This window comes from Dama dama, chromosome 13, assembly GCF_033118175.1.
Source record: "Dama dama isolate Ldn47 chromosome 13, ASM3311817v1, whole genome shotgun sequence".
Lineage (NCBI taxonomy): Eukaryota > Metazoa > Chordata > Mammalia > Artiodactyla > Cervidae > Dama > Dama dama.
Genome location: NC_083693.1, coordinates 55603294 through 55624492, shown reverse-complemented (window position 1 = coordinate 55624492; position 21199 = coordinate 55603294). Strand labels below are relative to the sequence as shown.

The following is a 21199-nucleotide window of genomic DNA, read 5'->3' as shown; positions in this document are numbered from 1 at the left end:
ATGAGATGGCTGGATGGCATCACTGACTCGATGAACTTGAGTTTGGGTAAACTCCGGGAGTTGGTGATGGATAGGGAGGCCTGGCATGCTGCGGTTCATGGGGTCGCAAAGAGTCGGACACCACTGAGTGACTGAACTGACTGAACTGCACTGATTCAGTTAATGAGATCCATGAGCCAGATACTATTAGCTTCATTTTATAGATAAGATACTAATGTTCAAAGAGATTAAGGATTTACCTTGAGCTAGTAATCAATCCTGTACTAGAAATTCTATTCTAGGTCTGCTTTCACCAAAAAAGAAGAAAAAAAAAAAGGAGGGAAGGAATAAAGTGACAAAAGAGGAAATGAGGGGCAAGAGAGAAAGGAAGGAGGAGGAGGGATGGTAGTTATGGCTCAGAAGGTAAGGAATTTGCCTGTAATGCAGGAGACCTGGGTTCAGTCCCTGGATCAGGAAGATTTCTGGAACAAAGAAATGGCTATCCACTCCAGTATTCTTGCTTTTAACCTGGGGAATCCCATGGACAGAGGAGTCTGGAAGGCTATAGTCCATGGGGTTGTTGGACACAACTGAGTGACTAAGCACTCATGCATTAATCTAAAAATATTTCAAATTCTTTGTTGATACTGAAATGCCATCATATGAAAATGCTAATAATTTTAGTGCCATCTTAAAGAGAGAACTTAAAAGAGTGACATAAAATTTCTTACCCATCATTGAAACACTGATTTCGTCTAGTTTTTATCACTCTCAAACTGCCCTCTACCCATCCTCTTGTCATCTAGTTTTGGAGCCCCCTGTTGGTTCACTGAGGATCCAATGTAACATTCGGTTTCTGTACCTCCCACGTTCTCTTACAGAACAAATTCCAAAGTTTTCCAAAGAGAATTCAAGGTCCCACACCATTAGAGCCTTCCCAAAGGTCTAACTATTTGGAAAATAAATGATGACTAAATTATACCTTCACTTTCATATGATAAGTTCCAACTGGATGAAAGATTTTGTTATACACAAGAGTAGCAAGTATAGAAAAGACTTGTAAGCATTGAACTATAAGAGGCAGAAACTACAAATGAAAATACTGATGGCTGTGTTTTTCAAAATCCATGCATTTAAAAATAAACAAAATTATAGTGTAAATGAAAACTTAGTGGAAAATTCACAATATTTACAGCAGACGTGGGATTAATAGTCTTTAAATGAAAAATAGATAAGCCATCAAAACTTGAAATTGGCTAAAGAAAGTGTGAAGGGAGCTCCCAAAAGAAGAAATACTTCTGGCTAATAGAAATATTAAAATATTCATCTTCAGTAGTAATCTTTGATATGTAAAATTTAAACAATTTTATGTAATTTTTGCCAGACTACAAAGTGACGGGTTACTTGCATACAGGTGTGGCTATCTCTTGCTGTTTTGCTAGATGTTTTGTAGCAACATGTCTCATAAGTCTTAAGCACTTACATATCTTTTGATCTAGAAAGTTCATTTTTGTTAACTTTTCCTACTAATAGAGATATGCAAAATTTAACAATAATGATACTGAAGAATTGTTTTAATCATTAGAAGGCAAAACTCTTGTCTTCAACCGAGTCTCCTTAGCGTCTCACACAGAGCCTGGGACACGGAGAGTGCTCATTGAGAGACACACCTAAATAATGTCACTGATTTAGCATTAGTCAAGACCAAATTATTTCCAGAGCACAGGTGTAGGGAGAACTGAACTCTAGACTTAACATTCCAAAGATTAGAAAGCAAGAGATGCTCCGGCTGTGGAGAGTGTATTTCCCAGGAGCCCCTTGGTCACTGGACTTACTTTGTGCTCAGTCGCTCAGCTGTGTCTGACTCTTTGTGGTCCCATGGTCTGTAGCTCCCATGTCAGGCTCCTCTGCCCGTGAAGTTTTCCAGACATGAATAATGGAATGGGTTGCCATTTCCTACTCCAAGGGATCTTCCCAACCCAGGGATTGAACCCATGTCTCTTGCACCTCCTACACTGGCAGGCGGATTCCTTACTACTAGACCCACCTGGGAAGCCCAGGCCTAGTTTAGTGTCTGGTTATATTCACACAATCCACTAGAAGCAAAAGTCTCAGTCTTAGGTGTATAGCAAAGATCGGTTCACCGAAAAAAAGAAAAAAACTTGAATAATATCGGTACTTGGTTTTAACATCAATTACTTTCACAATGATAGCAAATGCAAGTTAGCAAAGTAACATGGAATATAAAACAAATATACTCAAGAGTTCACTACCCTGCAGCCTTGCTTGCAGGGAGCAACCACCACCGAAACCCCGAGAGCATCACAGCTGCACTCCACCCATGATGACAAGGAAAGGGTACAGCCTTTCGATGAGTACAGTATAAGGATCACACTGGAACAAGTTAAAGACACTGTATTTCACTTCCATTCCTCTCCTTATCAGTTAGATTCCCACCTGAGACAGGTGGCATGCTCAAAAGGTGGTGGGTTGGAGGGGTAACACAGATAGAATGGAGAGAGCTGTTTACAGGATGCAGGCAGGATTAAAGCGAACTAACATTCAAGGTGTAGCAACAGCACAGAGGTATTATCACCCTTGATCTGAAGGGGAAAGGGATTTTAAAAAAAGAGGTGTGAGCAGAGCCTGGTGAGAGCTGAGACTGGAGAGAGGAGTTGCCTGATAGGAACAGTAGCCACAGAGGCAGGTAAGGACAAAGCCACACTGATGCAGGGAGAAAGCAGGACTTAAGTACTCCTATTGCTCTATTCTGCTCTCCACGCTGGCATCATTATCCCCACACTGGCCAAATCCAATTGGAAGCCCCAAGGCAAGGAAAATGGATCAATGCGACTCACAGAGATTGGTCACTGGGGCAGAGGACCAGAGGAGGGAGCTCAGAAAAATAACAGAGGAGAACAAGCAAAGTCTACTACCCACAGTTGCCTGTACTGCTTTAATCCACACAAACTAATGAACTGAGACACTTTCCCTACCTTAGGGTCCTCCTCGGCATTGCTCACCCCCAGCCTGCCCACCCATTTCCCCCCTCCCACCTTGCTGACCTAATTAACATATGCCAAGCTTCTCTCCAGACCCCAAACTCTGATTTGACGCTAACATCTGAGCTTATTGAGTTCAGGAATGGACCCCTGGGAAGCCGGCAACCATCCTTCCGTGGGATGTCTCAGAAGTCTGGCGCCAGGCCTGATCTCAGGGTTTTTAAGGTAAGATAAAAATAGCAAGCATTGAGTAGAAAGAAAAGTCTGTGTGTGAAACTACCCACTTGAAAAGACACAAATAACACTAATAAGCCTTGTCCAAAGCAGGTGTACCTGGCTGAGAATGAAGGATTTATTTTCCTTGGAGGTGGTGGCTGGTATTTGACATTCCAGTTACACTTTACACTTCCAAAGGGCTTTGCTTAGGTGTTCTCCAAGAATGGTAAAGCACTAGAGATTTTGCTACGTTTGGGGTCAGAGCCATTTTTTTTTTCTAAAGGCATATAAGACTGTTGGATGTGCTTTGTAGCCTAAACACTGAGCTTAGAGAACCAATGCTCGGTTTATGCTTAGAAAAACTAACAACTCTCCCTAAGTAAGCTGTAAAAACAGAAGCTGCATTTAGCTAGAGATTCATTGCTGCCTGAGACTTCTGCGTACCAGTCCTCCTCCCCCGAAGGCAACTCCCCAATACCAACCCAAGGAAAATTAATAAGCTTTGAAGGTGTGATGTTTGTCCACCAGCAAAATAAAATTTTATTTTATTCCCCTGGTTCTGGTTACTAAGTGAAGCAGAATTCAAAATCTTACTAGAGCCGGCTTAGCCCATCCAAACCCTGTCTGAAATATGTGGGTCGTTATGCAAGAGATCCAGGAATTCACCCCCAAACTCTAGCTCTTCCAAACCTCCTCAGTGGGAGGTGATAATCAACCTGTGAATTTTTACCTCATCAGTTGGATCTACATGTGTGGGGCAAAATCCTCTTGTGGCTTGGTCTTTACGTATACTATAATTATTTGTCTTGATTAAGCCCCTGTCCCCCACTAAGCTTTCTTACACATGCAAAGTATATGCGAAGTATCATATAGGGTCTTCACTATTTGAAGGGTCAAACTTAAGTCCAGCATGCTTGCTTCATTTCCGATGGACTTGGACTCTCAGATAGAAACTATTTTTTAAAGGGCATCTTTCTCAAATAATTCTAAAAGACAGGACCTAAAGTTTCCTTACACTCGTAGTGTCTCAGGTTTTGAGGATTTTAGAAAATGTCTTGAGTGATACTTCTCCAAATGAGTCCTAAGTGGCTTCTTCTGACTCTATCCATGACAGGACAGGGGAAATAGAGAAGGGGATCCCAGGGAGAAAGAAAAAAATGTTTGGGTGAATCAAGGATCCTGCTTTCTCACCTCCCTGCTCTGCAAGTTCTAGTGCTGAGAGTGGGGAATAGCCTCCCAGAAGCCCCAACTCATTTCCTTCACCTCTCCCAGTGAATGCTTCCTGGATCCAGGCCCCACAGTCTTGCCTGAGGTCACCACAGCCAGTGCTTCGATGGTGCAGGTCCCCTAATCTGCCTGTGCCCGGTCGGGGGCGGTGGGGAGTGAAGTGGAGGAATGGAAGAGGGTAAGCGAAGAGGAGCTCCTGGAGCTGGACGGACTTCCCTGGTGGCTCAGATGGTAAAGAACCTGCCTGCAGTGCGGGAGACTATGGTTTGATCCCTGGGTCGGGAAGATCCCCTGGAGAAACGAACGGCTGGCTACCCACTTCAATACTCTTGCCTGGGAGAATCCCATAGTTAGAGGAGCCTGGCGGGTCGCAAAGGGTCAGACACGGCTGAGCGACTTTCACTGGGGTTTGCCGAGTCCTGGAGGGAGGGAGGCGCGGGGATCTCTCACCTCTTCGCCCCTTGAGCCTCCTCTCCCTTAAAGGTCCTAAAGGTGTAGCTGATGCAGCCACCAGACCTTTTCAGGAAGCACGTTCCTTTGCTCCACAGAGAGCTGCCCCGCGGGTGGGGAAGATTGGGAGGGGATTATAGGCAGTGTCACGATGGACGCTTAGGCGCGGCCGGGGACTCAGAGTCATCAAGTGGGGACTCCCTTCTCCCTGCCATTTGTATCCGGGAGACACTGTGATTTCCAGGAGCCTGGCTGGTGACCACCTCCAAAAGACTGGTAAAAAGGGAGGGCCGAGGGCGCCCAGATAGCCGGTCCACAGCATCCAGCATCGCCCAGGTTCCCAGATTTCTGCGAAGGCTCTTGACTGTTGCTGCCTTTTATTGTACTTACACTCTGCACTCACCTAGTGTGAGGTAGGTACTAATGTGCCCATTTTATAGTTGAAAAAATGGAGGCTCAGAGAAAGCAAGTCTCCTACAGAGTACAGATTGGAATCTGATTCCAAATCCACGATCTTAAACTTAAACCCTATGGTCCTTGTCAACTGCGAGAACAAGCCAGGTTGGAGCTTGTGTAATGAGAGATTCACTAAGACCCAGAGACCCCCAGCCTCAGAGGTGCCGGCTGTGCGCAGGGGTATGTGCAGAGCACTGCTTCTGCTGCCGAGAAGGCTTTGCTGGGTCTTGGAAACTGAAACACAAGCTCTACTTTTCCTCCCGCGGCTTGTTGTCTTTGGAGATGCTGGAAAATGGAAAAAAGAAAAAAAGAAAGACTTTTGCCCAAAATTTACTAAGAAACATAGATCACAAAATTAGAGCAAACCAGAGGAAAATCTTTGTGCTACCTGTTATCCCAGAGTCTTCTCATCTTGCAGAGATGAGGCTTCCCTACTCTAGGAGCTGAGTCACACCTCCTCACCTTCCATCACCTAAACGGTTTCCTTCCTAAGTTCACACAGATCCCGGTTCCCCTGGGTGGGGTCATTGGGCCTGCGCCAGCCACTCCAGACTCAGGGGAAACTGAGGCCCAAAGTATCCATCCAGGCTCCCCAGCAACTTGAAGGTGGGTTGGAGGGTGCCAAACTCCTGACCACGCCCCTCCACCTTGTTGGAATTCTGTCTACATCTCCTGGTGTCTTCTTCTAGTCCACACTTCCTCCCTCTCCCATCTCTTGGGATGGGTTTATTCCCATTCCAGCACGGGCAGGAGTTTTAGAAGTTTCTGCCCCAGTGTAAACTGAACTTCAAGGCAAGCACTGTGCTTTATTTATTGAAACCACCTCTCTTGCGGGGTGGGTTGTGCGGGGAGGGTCACAAGGAGGTCAGAGAAGACTAAGAGATTCACAGTGGAAGGCATTTTCCTAGAAGGAGGCCAGGGGGGTGAGGAGAGTGGGATGCACCCCGTGGACTGTATCATGGAAAGCATTTGAAAGAAAACAAACCGACACCAGATCTGTTAGAAGCCTAAGCCTCCAAGGTGGGTCGGGTTCCATCCAGTGCCAAGTCCCTCTCCGGAGCCGCAGGACCGGGGTCCAGGTAGGGAGCTGTCCCGGGAAGAAAGAGAGGTGAAAGCAGCGAGTTTGCCGCCCAGCTCCCGGGGTGGGGCGTGGAGGGGGGAAGTGGTTGGGGGAGCTCCGGAGCCTTAGAGCAGCTCTCAGCGCCGGTGCCGGTGGGATGTAGGGGACTGGGACATCACGGACACCAGATGCTGCCTGGTGGCTTCCCGAGTGACAGCAGCCCAGAGGAGAGGGAGGAGGACATGCTTCCTCTCTCAAGGACTCCCACGCAGGCTTTCATGTTAAATAAAACTTCGGGAGGAGAAGTTGACCCGCGGGGTCTCCAGTTAAAATCTTGTAACAACAACATGGCAGGTTCGGAGAGGTTTGATGGTCCTTTAAGAAAATGATTACATCACACTGGGAAGGTGCGTGGAATAAAATGCTTTAGATCCTAAAGACAGGAAGATAACTGAAGGTAAAAGCCTGAAAACTTCTAGCGCGCTGCCACCTCCGTGGTGCGCTGAGCGTCTGGCATCCGGGAGGGCCACTACGGGGACTCTCGCTGTGCCATCCGTCCTGGTCGCGCCCCGCCCCTGCAGGCGCCCCCCGGAACCCCGGGGTGGAAACGCCGCGCGCCTAGCGCTGGGCACAATCCGGGACTAACAGTGCTTTTCCTTCTCACTGCGTGGGATCGGCTTCATCCCTTGGCCAATTTAAACATATTATTTAAACACGGAAGTTTCCTATACAGATTGGAGTGAAACATTTTGCTTAATGGAAAGTAGATGGGGTTCTTCAACTTTTAATCGATATCTTTGTTGAAAGGTGCAGTTGGCCGCCTTTTCACAGCGGGGGAAAGTAAAAACATTTGCCTCGGGTCACACGTTGAGGGCCCTAGATGAGCAACGGCGGCTGCTGATTCTGCCAAAGGCCGAGTACAGGTGAGGTGGGGGCATTTCCCATTTGATCATGTCACCACGATGATTTAGATTAAAATGAAGCATCACATACATGGGAAGAACCAAGCCCAGCGGGCCTGAAAATCCAAGGATCCCAGGATTCTGAGGCCCTAACCATTATGCTAGACATATCTGTTCATCAATTTGTTCATTGTACTGTCCATTCATTTCTCAAGCCCACTGAACTGAGACAAGTCCCTGAGATCCTCTCACTTGGACCAGCATCTTTTCCAGTCTGACACCAACCTGGCCAGTCTCTGGATTGGGGCAGTTAGTTCAGTGATCGAGTCAACAAATCTTAATTGAAGTCTACTAAGCCCCAGGCTCTGCTCCGGCAGTGGAGACCACTGTAGTCTGCACCCTCAGAGAGCTTCTAGTCCAGTGGGGGAGAGAAAAAAATTGAAAAGATACAAATGGAATCTGCTGTTAAGGAGGGATAAAAACCTGGCAGGAACTTAGAGCAAGGGGTGGACCTAAGATCCCCCGGAGAAGGAAATGGAAACCCACTCCAGTATTCTTGCCATCAAAATCCCATGGACAGAGGAGCCTCGTGGGCTACAGTCCATGGGATGGCAAAAGAGTTGACATGACTTAACGACTAAACAACAGCAACAGAAATGGACCTAAAGAAGGCAGTTAGTTGGGGAAGTCTACAAACTCCTCAAGACCCAGGGAGGCTGCACTGGACCTGCCACCACAGATAATGCCCAGTTTTGGCAGCTGCATTTCCTTACTTTGATCCATTTACGGTAGACAACCAGGATGGCAGTATTCAGAAAGTGGTGAAAGATCCTGCAAATGTTGCTAGCATCCTAGCAAAAGGGAAGGCTGCCAAGGAGCCCTCTTCTTAGTGTTTCTCTTTACAAGAAAACTCACTGCATGTGAGCTAAGTACTGGTTTTACTCTGTGACCCTTAGGACAAGAAAAATCAAACAGCTTCAGTCAGATGCACTATTTTAAAACAAAGCTTTCCTTAGCTCTGGAATAGCTTGCTGGAAATCTCAAAAGCAACCACTCAACAGTGTCCTCCAATCGAATTTTAAATAATGAACATAACCTCCCTCTAGCCATGCCATGCCAATCCAAAAGCACAATTTTAAAATTAGGAGAAAGATCAGGAAGCCAGTACAATGGGAAAAGCCTGGCTATAACACATTTTTACCCTTTCACCCCCACGTGTAGGATATGATTTATATAATTGTTACAAAAGCATCTGTTAAATAGAACTATGTAAATTTGAGGGTAATCACATTTGAATAGCCCAAGTTAAGCCGCCAGGTCAGGCTGAAGGGCCGTGGGAAAGTCCTGGGTGTACCTGTGGTGGCCTTTGGGGGAGACTGGTGGGTGGGGAAGGGGGCAGGCAGTTCAGGGACTGAGAAGTTAAACACTCCTTAACAATTAGGGAAGGACTGAGGTCTAAGCGAGCAACCCCAACCCTTTGTTCCCATCACTACTTCCCACTAGCCTGAGCTTCTGCCACTTGGAGCAATGGAGGTTCTGACATATCAACGCCTACACTTCCAATCTCCCAGTGGTACACCTGGAGCAGCATAGGAGGAAAAGATGGGGATCGCAACGCTTTCTCCCCCTCAAACGCACCCCACTCCGCTCCTTCGGTGGCACACAGTAGGGCCTCAGCCACTCTAGTCCTTTTCTGCTCCCAGACTTAAACCGTTGTCACATCTCCCTATAATTTTTCAACTCTGAAGCGTGCATTTCCAGTTACTCCCCTCAAGACACCCTCCCTGGCGATTTTCAAGTAACCATGGGGGGAAGTACGGGCACCACTATGCAAAGATAGCCACTTCAGGAGTGTGCAGGGGTGAGGAAAGACTTCAGGGATTGGGGCACTTTCTCCAGCTGGCGTGAATAAAGTGACTCGGAGAAACAGCTGCCTGGAGACTTGCGACGGCCTCGGGGACCTGGCCTGAACCCGCAGGGGGTTGGTGGAGGGGTGTCGCGTTTTATGCGCGACCCTCCAAGGAGAGAGGCCTTCGTGCCTTCCCTGCGAGGACCGACGGGCCTCTGACTCCTACCTCCCAAGGCTAGTGATGGCCCAGGAGGGCAGGTCGCCCTTCCCAACCTTTCTCATTTTAATACATGAAAATGAGAGTTGATTTTGGCAAGGCGCTGCTCGCTCACGGCCAGAGAGACGGTTTTGTCGCCCGCGGGCGGAGGCCGGGTGGGGAGCAGCTCCGGCTCCGACATCCGGCTGTGGGCGAGCCCGGCCAGCCCCCCGGGTCGCTAAGAAACCCGGCAGCGGCTCAAGGAGCTGTAGGGGAAGGGACACACCCAAGGGATGAGGAACCGGGATTAAAATGTTACATTAAATTTTTTTTTTCAGTAAAGTGAAAGCCCTGGATGTGCATGTCTGTGGATCCGCGTACACAAATACCGGCCAGCAAACGTAGACTTCCCCGCAGGGAACCGACAAGGAGGGTTAAGGTGGCCCCTTGGCCCCTACCTACTGAGGGTCAAACGCCTAGTGAATTAATTTCTTAAATTGATGTAATGATAGAAGCAAGGGCTTCCCTGGTGGCTCAGTCGGTAAAGAATCCGCCTGCAATTCGGGGGACCTGGGTTGGATCCCTGGGTTGGGACGATCCCCCGGGGAAGGGAATGGCACCCTGCTCCAGTATTCCTGCCTGGAGAATCCCAAGGACAGAGGAGCCTGGCGGGCTACAGTCCACGGGGTCGCAAAAGAGTCGGACACGACTGAGCAGGGGCAGAGGAAGAAAGGAAAGGAAAGGAGAAGAGAGAGGCAGCGGAAGAACAAGGAGCTCGGCGCTGCTCTCCTGACCCTCTGCGCCCTCACCCTGGCCTGGGCGGCGGCGGGACTCGAAGGCCGCGTCTCGGCGGCGAGCGGGAGGCCGAGGCCGGCGCTGGGGTCCGCCCTCTCGCGGCGCCGGCCTTTCCCCAGCTCCCGCACACACCTCTGTCCTCGAGGACCAGGCACACGCAGGAGCAAACAGTTGCTTCCAGCGTCCCAAGCCGTCCTCGGTCCTAAACCGATTCGGAGCCCGGTCCCAGGCGACTATGAACCGCGTGCAAGGCGACAGGTCTTAGTTTCTCGGCGTCTGATCCTCCCGGGAGGTGGAGGATCGAAGCTTCTTATCTGGGTGGCGGGTGGGAGCCTGAAGAGGAGCTCGGATCACCCCGCAGAGAGCGTGCACCCTGGGCCCGCGGCCGCGGGCGAGATCTGGCCGAGGCTCGTCGGGGAGGGGAGGGCTGGCGGGGAAAGGGGACACATTTTTAGACCCCGCCGCCCCGGGCCCTGCTGTCTGCCACGCGTCTAAACGGTCCCGCTGAACAGGTAGGACCTGGTGCCGCCAAAAGCAGCCAGCTGGGCCCGAGGCGCAAGACCCGGCCTTTGCTTCCAGTCGTCACCCTCGACTTCTCCCTGACCGAGTGGCGATCTGCGAAAGGGGCTCCTAACCAGGTAATGCTGGGAGAGCGGAGCGAAGGTGGCTAAGTTCGGTGGGTGGGCCAGGCGCCGCCGGCCCCCAGGGCCCGACTGCGCGGCGAGCGGACCCCAAGGGGGTGGAGGGCGCAGCTTCCGGGAAGGGCGGGGCCCCTTCCTCCGTCCTTGTTCACCTGGAGGTACCCGCGCACCTGCCATCGCGACTGCCCTGACTCCCTCCATCCAAGGAGCCTGCCCACCCCGCTCCCCGGGCCACTCCAGGCGCGCTCTGTTCGCCCTGGCACAGGCCACTTGAACCCGGGACGCCCCAGGATCCGCCACGCGGCTGCCCTCGGGGCTCCCTCACCTCGAGTCCCCCCGCGACCCCACCTCCCCGACACAGAAGGCAGGTCCAGTTGCCCGGAAAGCGCAGCAATCTTTCTGCACCGCGTAAAGGCAGGGCCTATTGGGGAGAAAAGGTTGGAAATGAGAAGGCTGCAGCAGCCGGGCTCGTTACCTAGCTGCCGGTCAGTAACCTAGAAACAGCAGTTTTGTTGGTCGTTAATTTTCCAAACCAAAGACCCAATAGGGCACTGATGATTCGCTTTTAAACCTCAGGGAAATGACCGACTGGCAGCAGGGTTCTCTAGAACTTCACCTTCTAAATTTGTTACGTGTCTTGGAACACAGCGACTGAGATGGAGAGAGGCTAGAAACTCATCGAGCTGCCGCCTTTCCTTCTTCTTGGCCCCGGGCAGTCGGCTCTAGGAACCAAAAATCTCTGGCTGAGGGAGGCGTGCGAGGTTCGTCTCGCCTGCTAGTGCTAGCTGGGGGCGCCTGCGGCAGGATTCCGCGTTCCCTTCCCACGACAGGAGGCGCTGTGATCGCGGAAATTCCTCGGGCTGCGGACCGGGTCCCCAAGCGGGATCAAGGTTCTAAAACTGGCAGAGTCCACTCTTCACCACCGATCTTGAGCTTTGGAGAAGCCCTGAAGAAACTTCACTTTGGCCATCCGCTTTGAAAAATGGCGTTCTCCCCCCCCCGCCCCCCCCCCCCAAGCTGAATTTTTTGTAAGATGAGGTCTAGTGGGTTTGAGATGTGGGCTGAAAGGAAGATTTTTTTTTTTTTTTTTAATTGACTCCCTTTACGGTTACAGCCTTTGGTTTGGTTTGTTTCCCCCCTTAAAGCTCCGGCTTTTTGTGCACCATAAAAGTTATTGCTAAGTTGTTACTACCCACAGAAAATACCCTAGTCATGCTGGATGTGGTGGAAGAGCCAAGAGGGCGTTGGAGAATCACCGCGGGAAGGAACAAGGAAGCTCATTAGCACTGAAAGTACCCCCACCTCCACAGTCAGGCTGAGGAGCCTATGCATCCGTGTACTTTACAAATGGGACTAAGGTCCTGCTGTTGATGGGAACTTTGCACAAAAGAATTAGTTTCTGACTGTCGCCTGGAGAAATATGTGCAGACCCACACGTTTGCAGATACATTTACACAAATTGATGGGACTGGCTTGCAGTTCCAGCGACAGGCTGCAGTTAAGGAGGGCGACTGGCTGCTGAGTTCCAGGTGATTTAATTTCACTCTCAAGCCTTTCCTTACAACGTGACGTTACTCACCACCACCACCACCCCCCCTTTTTTTTTTCTTAAAGGGATTGTAATCCAATGCTTTTATCTTTTTTTATTTCCTTAACTACACATCTTCACCCTCTCATGCTCTCCTGCTGATTTAAGAGATTTGTTTGGTTCAAGGATTTAATGTGATTCTCTTGCCAGATTTCAAGGAAGAAAGGTTTATAAGAACAAAGCACGGGGGGGGGGGGGGGGAAGGTATCTGTTTGGAAGACAAGTTAAAACACATTTCTTAAAATGAGATTAATAACAGTTTAAAACTTTGCCAAACAAGAATATTTTAGTCCTTTCAGAAAGATTTTTTTATTGCTACTTAAACCTAGTGGTTCTCCGAAAGTACAGCACATACATGGTCACACACACACACACACACACACACACACACACACACACTCAGAAACACACATGCACCAGAGCGCAACCTCTCACCAACTCACTGCCTACCACCCAGTCACTTTAGTTGGTCCTCCCCAGGGCTTGTGGGCAAGCCACTACCTAGAGTCTCAGAGAAGCCAAGAGGCTTCGCTTGAAGAAGCACTTCCCATGGATGTCCAGTCCCAGCCCGGCCACTCCAGATCAGAGATGGGACCAAGCACCTCCGTCACCACCGCTGGCTTCGGCCTGGCACCTCTCTAGCCGAGTAGATGCATTCCCGCGCCCGAGCCCAGCCTCTCCCGGAGCGTATTTAGGGAGATGTCCCCTCCCCCTGACCTTTCCCTATCAGAAACCAGACGGTCGCCTCCAGCTCAGTCCCCGAGGCTGCGGAAGGGGGGCGGGAGGAGGAGCTGGGCAGTGGGAGGACGGCCCGACTCGGGTCCGCCTGCCCTATCACATAGACATCTGTTCTCAGTTTCTTCCTCTTTATGATCGCTACAGATGACAGGGGGAGTAGAGCGGATCGAGGTGGAAAAAAAAAATTATGTCATAAAGATATAAAACGGTGTTGTGACTCACCTGCTCTTAGCCGCAGGTACGGGTTTCGTGGCAGCGTCTCCACTCTGCTAGCCCGGAGCCGAGATCGGCCTAACGTCACCTGGCTCGGCTGACTCAGATGGCCGAGTTTCTAGTGACCGGGCAAAAGTGGGGCTTTTTCCTTTTTCAATCCCGAAGTCCGGGGCGGGGGCGGGGGCTGGGGGTGGGAGGAGGAAGTCTGAATTTTCCAGTCTCCCGGGGTTGAACTTTTAGGTCAGGAATCAGAAGGGCGGGAGCTGGAAGCGGGCAGAAGAGTAGGAGGCAGGAGGGGCGCGGGACGGGGTCGCAGCACCGAGGGCCGAAGATTCTCCAGGGGAACCCCGGGGTCATGTAGCCGGCTCTACCCCCAGGAGCCCGGGCTCCAACGCCACCGCCCCCAGCCCTTCATCGGCTGCGCGGTTCCCATCCAAAACCCTCGCCAGCCCTCCCGGCCCCGCCTATTTTTCTTTTTTCCTCTTCCAAAGAGGGGTTACACCCCCGCCCCTCCACCACCACCACCCCGGTTTCCCTCTCCCCCCAGCCTCCCGGCTTAAACCAATTACGCCGCTTGGCAAACAAAGTGAGGGTCGGCTTTGGGGGAGGGGGCTCGGCGGGAGGGGGCCCAAGGGGCGCGCGCGGCGGCGGCGGCGCGGCGGGGCGGGAGGCGCGGCAGCCGGACTGGCGGGCGGCCGCCTCGCAGGTGCACCTCGGGCTTTGTAGGTGCGAGCGTCTTTGTGCGGCGGACAAATGGGGAGAGGACGAGGAGGTGGGCACTCGAGCGACGTAAGATCCACATCAGCTCAACTGCACTCATCTCGCAGAGGCCGCCAGCTCACTTCCCGCGGAGGCGCTCCCCGGCGCCGCGCTCCGCGGCCGCCGCCTGCCCCCACCCGCCCTACCGCCGCCGCCACCGCCGAGCACGCCGCGCCCCGCAGCTCCTGGCTTCCTCCTCGCTAGGGTGGCGTTGGGCCGGCGCGGGCGCTCGGGTGACTGCAGCGGCTTGGCTCCCCGCCCCCCGCCCCGGGCCGCGCGGCTGCCAGTCGCTTCGCACAGGGCTGGATGGTTGCAGCGAGTAGGGTGGCTCCAGGATGTTAGGGACTGTGAAGATGGAAGGGCACGAGAGCAGCGACTGGAACAGCTACTACGCGGACACACAAGAGGTGAGAGGCGGGCGGCAGGAGGGACGTTCCTGGAGCCCGTGCTGGGACGGGGGAAACCTGGCGAGGAGGGCGGCGGGCGGACTGGGGGGCGCCTCCTCCGTGCCACCGGTGCCTACCCACCCGGGTTAGCCCCGGCCGGGCCTTGGCTAAACGGGCCTGAGAACCGGATCCTCAGCCCGGCCCAGGGACCGGATTCCGGCGATTGGCGCTCAGAGCGGGCGAGACGGTTTTAGGAAACTCTTGTTGTGAAAGCACCCGCTCTCTTGGACGCACTTGCTTCTTGCTTGCGGAGAACGGGAGCTAGAGCCCAGACCCGGGTGCCGAGCGCAGGTTGGCTGGCTGGCTGAGGCTTGAGTTTGAGGCAAGTGTGAAAAGGCTAGAGTTCGCCTGCGGGGCAGCTTCTTCCTTCCGCAGTTGAATCTCAGATGTCTTCTGATGAAAGCGCGCAGCCGCTAATAATGCGCCTCTTGATAACGAAATGATTCCGAAATTTTGTAAAAGTTCTTCAAAAGCCCTGTTTGGGGAAGAAGTGTGCTTCTTCCTCTTTATAACCGCTGGGTGGCGCTAGTGCGAGCTGACTTTTCCTCCAGCACTCCGGGCGTGCGGAAAACCTGTTTCTCTTCATTGTCCCCTTGGCGGCACGTTCGTGTGGTTTATTTTATCAATACAGCGTGCACAAAGGGATTGCGAGAAAAACCAGGTACAGAAGGGACCACCTCCTACTCCTAAAAGTATTTCTCTGGAAATAACTGGCGATTACCCTCCAAAAATTTACCATTACTGAAAATGTTTATTGAAACTGCCTTGGATAATCTTGGGAGGAGGAAAAGTAAAACATACTTTAAGACAGAAAAACATAAAATCAGGAAATATTTTCATGGTAATTAATTTATTTATATTTATATATGTATATATTCACAAACATATCCAGAGTTTATTTGCATACTATAGCAGAATGTGTACCTAGTTAAATGTTTGTTCACCATTTATGTTTTCAAATAAAGGATATTATTATTTTTATTAAATTAACAGATAAGTAGTTTTATATTCTTAACATATCTAGTGCATTCTCAGATTGCCTTTGATAAGAGTTTTCCCCTACTGATGATTTAAGAAGGAGCTCAGAACACTTCCTCAGATTTAATTCAGGTACAGTCATCGCCACTCACTAGTCAGTTAAATTCTCTATGAAAAGAGCTTCTTTACAGGTGAGAATTGGGAAGTAGAATAGCATTAAAAGACAGCAAGTGGACTTTGATTTTTGAATTTTAAAGTATTTGATACTATTCATATAGTTTCAAAAGCCAGCTTTTGAGATGATCAGTGGCAAAATATCAGAATATGTAAAAAATATGATTATTTCTATAAAATTTGTCACCAAAATTTTCAAACATTAGGGGCCTGGAAATAGGTAATGAAATTAGTGCAAGTTTATGAATGGCTGTAAAGTCATGTTAAAGTTAAATGTAGTTTGTGCATTGATATTATTATGTACCCTCCCCTCCCCTTTCTCCTATTATATATCTGTTTTTTCCAAAAGTTACTCAACTTCTGAGTCTTTTCCCTTTTAATATTACAATTGCTACAAGTAGATGGAAAACACTACTTCTAAATATAATGAACAACAAAAAGTCACCATTTGGTGAAAACTGCTAAGACAGTAAAGCCAATTGTTTGGAAATGTTTGGTCATATGGCCATGGATGATTTGCTCTATCAGGGAGAGGTTAACTAACAGTCACCCGAACAGCGCGGGCCGCTATGTGGTCAGCCCAGGCCTGGCAGGCTTAGGCGAGATGGGTGCAAATCTGGGGATGTTGCCCGCCTAGGGGTGGGGGCTGGGGCGTGGGAGGAAGCACTGTCATACCCACCGCACGCTTAAGGTGGAGTGAATAAGCAGAGGATCAGAGATATTCTATTTTCGGAGTTTTAACTCCTTTCAAGTAAAAGGACGGCTTTGCCGAGGGCCGATCTGGGGTGGAAAGTTGGGATACCGCCTGGCGTGGATAGAGGCGATGGAGGGGCCCCAGAAGCCGGCCCCTAAGCCTGGCGTGTAAGGCGATTACACATCTTCCTGGGGACATATTTTCTGTGAGTTCTTGTCTTTCATGCCTGCCGAGCTAGGATTTTCCCCCCTGCCGTGCACGACATCTCTTTGCTGGCTCTGGGGAGGGCGCCCGCCGGTTTGCCCCTGGTTGGGGGATCTTAGGCTTTGCAGAAATGGTTTCTTCTCGTTTTCGGATTTGCCGGGGGGCCGGTAGCCGCCAGCGCGCCCACTGCTAACTCAGCCCTTCGGGGCCTCTTCACGCTGTCTCCGCTCCAGGCCTACTCCTCCGTCCCGGTCAGCAACATGAACTCAGGTCTGGGCACCATGAATTCCATGAACACCTACATGACCATGAACAGCATGAGCACGAGTGGCAACATGACCCCGGCTTCGTTCAACATGTCCTACGCAAACCCGGGCCTGGGCGCCGGGCTGAGCCCCGGGGCGGTGGCTGGCATGCCCGGCGGCTCTGCGGGCGCCATGAATAGCATGACGGCGGGCGTGACGGCCATGGGGACGACGCTGAGCCCCGGCGGCATGGGGGCCATGGGCGCGCAGCCGGCGGCCTCCATGAACGGCCTGGGGCCCTACGCGGCCGCCATGAACCCGTGCATGAGCCCCATGGCGTACGCGCCGTCCAACCTGGGCCGCAGCCGCGCTGGTGGCGGCGGCGGCGACGCCAAGACTTTCAAGCGCAGCTACCCTCACGCCAAGCCGCCCTACTCGTACATCTCTCTCATCACCATGGCCATCCAGCAGGCGCCGAGCAAGATGCTCACGCTGAGCGAGATCTATCAGTGGATCATGGACCTCTTCCCCTATTACCGGCAGAACCAGCAGCGCTGGCAGAACTCCATCCGCCACTCGCTGTCCTTCAACGACTGCTTTGTCAAAGTGGCCCGCTCCCCGGACAAGCCGGGCAAGGGTTCCTATTGGACGCTGCACCCGGACTCCGGCAACATGTTCGAGAATGGCTGTTACTTGCGCCGCCAGAAGCGCTTCAAGTGCGAGAAGCAGCCGGGCCCCGGGGGCGGGAGCGGCGGCGGCGGCGGCCCCAAGGGTGGCCCGGAGAGCCGCAAGGACCCCTCGAGCGCTGCCAACCCCAGCGCCGACTCGCCCCTTCATCGCGGCGTGCACGGGAAGGCCGGCCAGCTAGAGGGCGCGCCGGCCCCCGGGCCCGCCGCCAGCCCCCAGACTCTGGACCACGGCGCGGCGGCGGCGACAGGGGGCGCCTCGGAGTTGAAGACTCCAGCCACCTCGGCTGCTCCTCCGATCAGCTCTGGGCCTGGGGCGCTGGTATCTGTGCCCCCCTCCCACCCGGCGCATGCCCTGGCACCCCACGAGTCCCAGCTGCACATGAAAGGGGACCCTCACTACTCCTTCAATCATCCCTTCTCCATCAACAACCTCATGTCCTCCTCGGAGCAGCAGCACAAGTTGGACTTCAAGGCATACGAGCAGGCGCTACAGTACTCGCCCTACGGCAGCGCGTTGCCCGCCAGCTTGCCCCTCGGCGGCGCCTCGGTGGCCACGAGGAGCCCCATTGAGCCCTCAGCCCTGGAGCCCGCCTACTACCAAGGTGTGTATTCCAGACCCGTTCTAAACACTTCTTAGCTTCCTGGGACCGGGGGTCTGTCTGGCATGGCCATGCTGGTAGCAGGAGAGAGAGAGAGAGAGAGAAATCAACAGCAAACAAAACCACACATACCAAGCCGACAGCAGCATAATGAAATCCCAACTATTTTTATTTCCTTTTTTCTTTTTTTGTGCACAATCTTTCCCCTAGTGCAAAAGACTGTTACTTTGTTACTGTTGTTCAAAACGCCTTGTGTATATTATTACAAAGAAAACCAACCTCAAACCAACAAAAGTTGTCCTGCAAAGTTTAATGATCCACAAGTGTATATATATATAAATCCTCCTACTTCCTTGTCTTTCTCCCTTTCTTCCCTCTTCCCCCCCTGCAGACATGTTCTAGTCTGTGCAGGATTTATTTAAAAAAAAAAGAAAGATGGTCAAGCTTGTAAAATATTTGTTTGTGCTTTTTCCCCCTCCTCACCTGATTCCCCTTCCCCCCCCCCCCCCACACACACACGGACACAAACAGTTTACAGGTCCATGGCAATACTCTTAACCATAAGAACTGAAAGAGTGAAGAAACAAGTAGACAGTAGGGCTGTTAGAAGTACTGAAGGACAGTGCTGCTGTTACACAGCAAAACATAAACAGATTAGAGCCACGTTTTCCAGCTTGCATTTCAGATACGTTCAGATAGCAGATGTCTCTAAATGAAATACATATCTATCATATATATGAACTTATTTATGCACATGCTCAGATATGTAGACATCATCCATATATTTATATAACATATAAAGGTAATAGGTAGGTGATAGACCTGCTCTTGAGTTGCCAGGACCAAGAAGTTACAAAGACACCCTCTTCCCCTCCTCTCCACCCACACATAGCCCTGGGAATCAATTCCTTGAGAATTGCCCTTGTCAATAACTGTACTCCTTGTTTTGCAGAGGGCCATGGTCATGTCATTCTGAGGTCATATAACATGTGTAAAATTAGCTTCTTTCTATTTATACCATTTAAAGGATATTTTTTTTTCCAGAAAAAAAGGGGAATACTATTACAATGTTGGAGGAGAGATAAGTTATAGGAAGCTGTATTTCAAAATTTGGTCCAAGATTCCAAAATCCAATTGATTGTGGCCATTTTAATTATTGCCATCGTGTGCTTGTTTCAGTGTTAATGCACTTTTCACAGTTGGACATGGTGTTAGTAGCCAGACGGGTTCCATTATTATTCCTCTTCGCTTTCTCAATGTTAATTTATTGCATGGTTTATTCTTTTTTCTTTACAGCTGAAATTGCTTTAAATGATGGTTAAAATTACAAATTAAAATGTTAATTTTTATCAGTGTGATTGTAATTAAAATATTTTGATTTAAATAATGAAAATGAGAAATTTTAAGCTGTGGAATATGTTCTTGATCATTTGCAGCTAAGGACTTTAAATAAATCAAATGTTAACAAAAAGAAAATTTCTGCTATTTTCCTTAATTTAATCCAAACTGGATATTCTGAATATGATATTTTTCAAAGCTCGGCACTGAATAGAAATGACAAAAAGGAAAAGAATCTTAAAATTTTTGTTTTTTTTTTATTTTTTATTATATGAACGTGTAGCTAGGGAAAAGTAATTATGGAGATTCAATAAAAGTAGATAAATAAAAAGGTAGATAAATTGATTTAATATCCTAAGTATTGAGTTTTTGAAAGATTCTTTATTCCTTGTAATGTTTACTTCAATTTTTGACAAGGGCTTAAGTCTTCTGTGCTTCCTTTGAGCCTTCCTACAATGAACTTAAATATTATTAATTTAACTACCTTCCCCCCCTTCTCCAGTGTATCATTTTCCTTTATCTGAAAAGTATTTGAGTGAGAATAAAATATCAGATGTAGCTGATAAAATTAAGTTGTCTACAAGAGAGGATCCAGAACCGTCTTTTTACTAAAGAAGGGGCAAAATTTACCCATCACGGTAGCTTTAGAGGAGGCCCAGGGAGGCCCGGGTTAATTCACTCCTGCAGGGGAAGCTTTAGTGCCACCAGGACGTTTCAGGGTTGCGGGTATTTTGTACTTTGTGAAGGTATTTTTAAAAAATATTGTTTCAAAATTTTTTTTCCTGAGAACTTAAAAACTGATGATTTGTTTGCCTTCTAAGGAGCTTTTAAATGCAACTTCACACCTCTACAGTTGGTTGAGATCACAAAATCAGTAATCTCCTTTGATAGTAGGCTCACTTTCCAGTCCACCTATTTCTTTGTAAGCCTCGTTCGGATTGACATCAACAATAAAAACAGTAGCCCAAGCAGAGGCTGGCCTGCCTGAGCCCTTGTGTATGAACTCCATCTTCGCCAGGGCTTGAACTTGGACAGCCTTTACTTTGATCGCCTCCTCCTTACCGCGGACAAGATAAAAAGAGCTGTGTGAGTCCCTTAATTATCGAGTAATTGCCTCCCCAGATGGGAGAAGGGGTGCCATGGAGCACTTGAGAAAAGTCCAGAAATCCAACCCCTCGCTCTCCCTTCAGCTAATGAAAGGAGGAGATGGAAACTATTGATTTGAGTAATTTTAAAATTTAATTTAGAGGCCTCTCGGAAGGACGTTAAAGTCTCAAAGAGAGGGGAGAGCTTTCAATCCCAATTGTTATTTATATTTATACAATGGGCAACGTTGGCAAATTTGAGTTCCAAAAGTAATATAAAAGCATGAGCTTGATCCTCGGAATCTTACCCAGACCTACTGAACCTAAGTCGTCTTACTTTGTTCCCTTCCCTTTTTCTAACATATTAGCAATAAAGTGTCTTGCATTCACCCACCAGGCTTAAGTCGGCCTCAGTTCTTGGTCTCTTCCTTGGCGGAGCCTTTTTCAGGGTTCGCGGGGGACAGTGCGCGGCGGGTTTACGGCCGAGGCCACTCTGGAGACCCGCCTGGGGACCTAGCCCGGTGGGTCTCGGGGAGCGGGGCTCGCCTCGTGGGCTTCTCAGACCATTTTCTAACCGCGCCCTCGGCCACCTTTGGACGATGCCATCTGCGCCCGGTGTGTTAGGACGCTCGCGGGCTGGGCGCCGGCGCGGCCGGTTGCCGGGGAAGGAGGACAG

General features: G+C 50.2%; 1 protein-coding gene across 1 annotated transcript; it reads left to right on the top strand.

Moving 5' to 3' along the window:
• Nucleotides 1–14283: 14283 nt before the first annotated feature.
• Nucleotides 14284–20829, top strand: FOXA1 (forkhead box A1). Its single transcript, XM_061159191.1, has 2 exons — nt 14284–14478; nt 16801–20829. The coding sequence occupies exons 1-2, from the start codon at nt 14407–14409 to the stop codon at nt 18136–18138; spliced, it is 1410 nt and encodes a 469-aa protein (XP_061015174.1). The 5' UTR covers nt 14284–14406; the 3' UTR covers nt 18139–20829.
• The last annotated feature ends 370 nt before the right edge of the window (nt 20830–21199 follow it).

What these genes read in the sequence shown, in the direction of transcription:
- FOXA1 (XM_061159191.1), top strand. Translation starts at nt 14,407, where the DNA reads ATGTTAGGGACTGTGAAGATGGAAGGGCACGAGAGCAGCGACTGGAAC. An exon ending in ACTACGCGGACACACAAGAG is followed by an intron (nt 14,479 to 16,800) that starts GTGAGAGGCGGG and finishes TCTCCGCTCCAG; the next exon opens with GCCTACTCCTCCGTCCCGGT.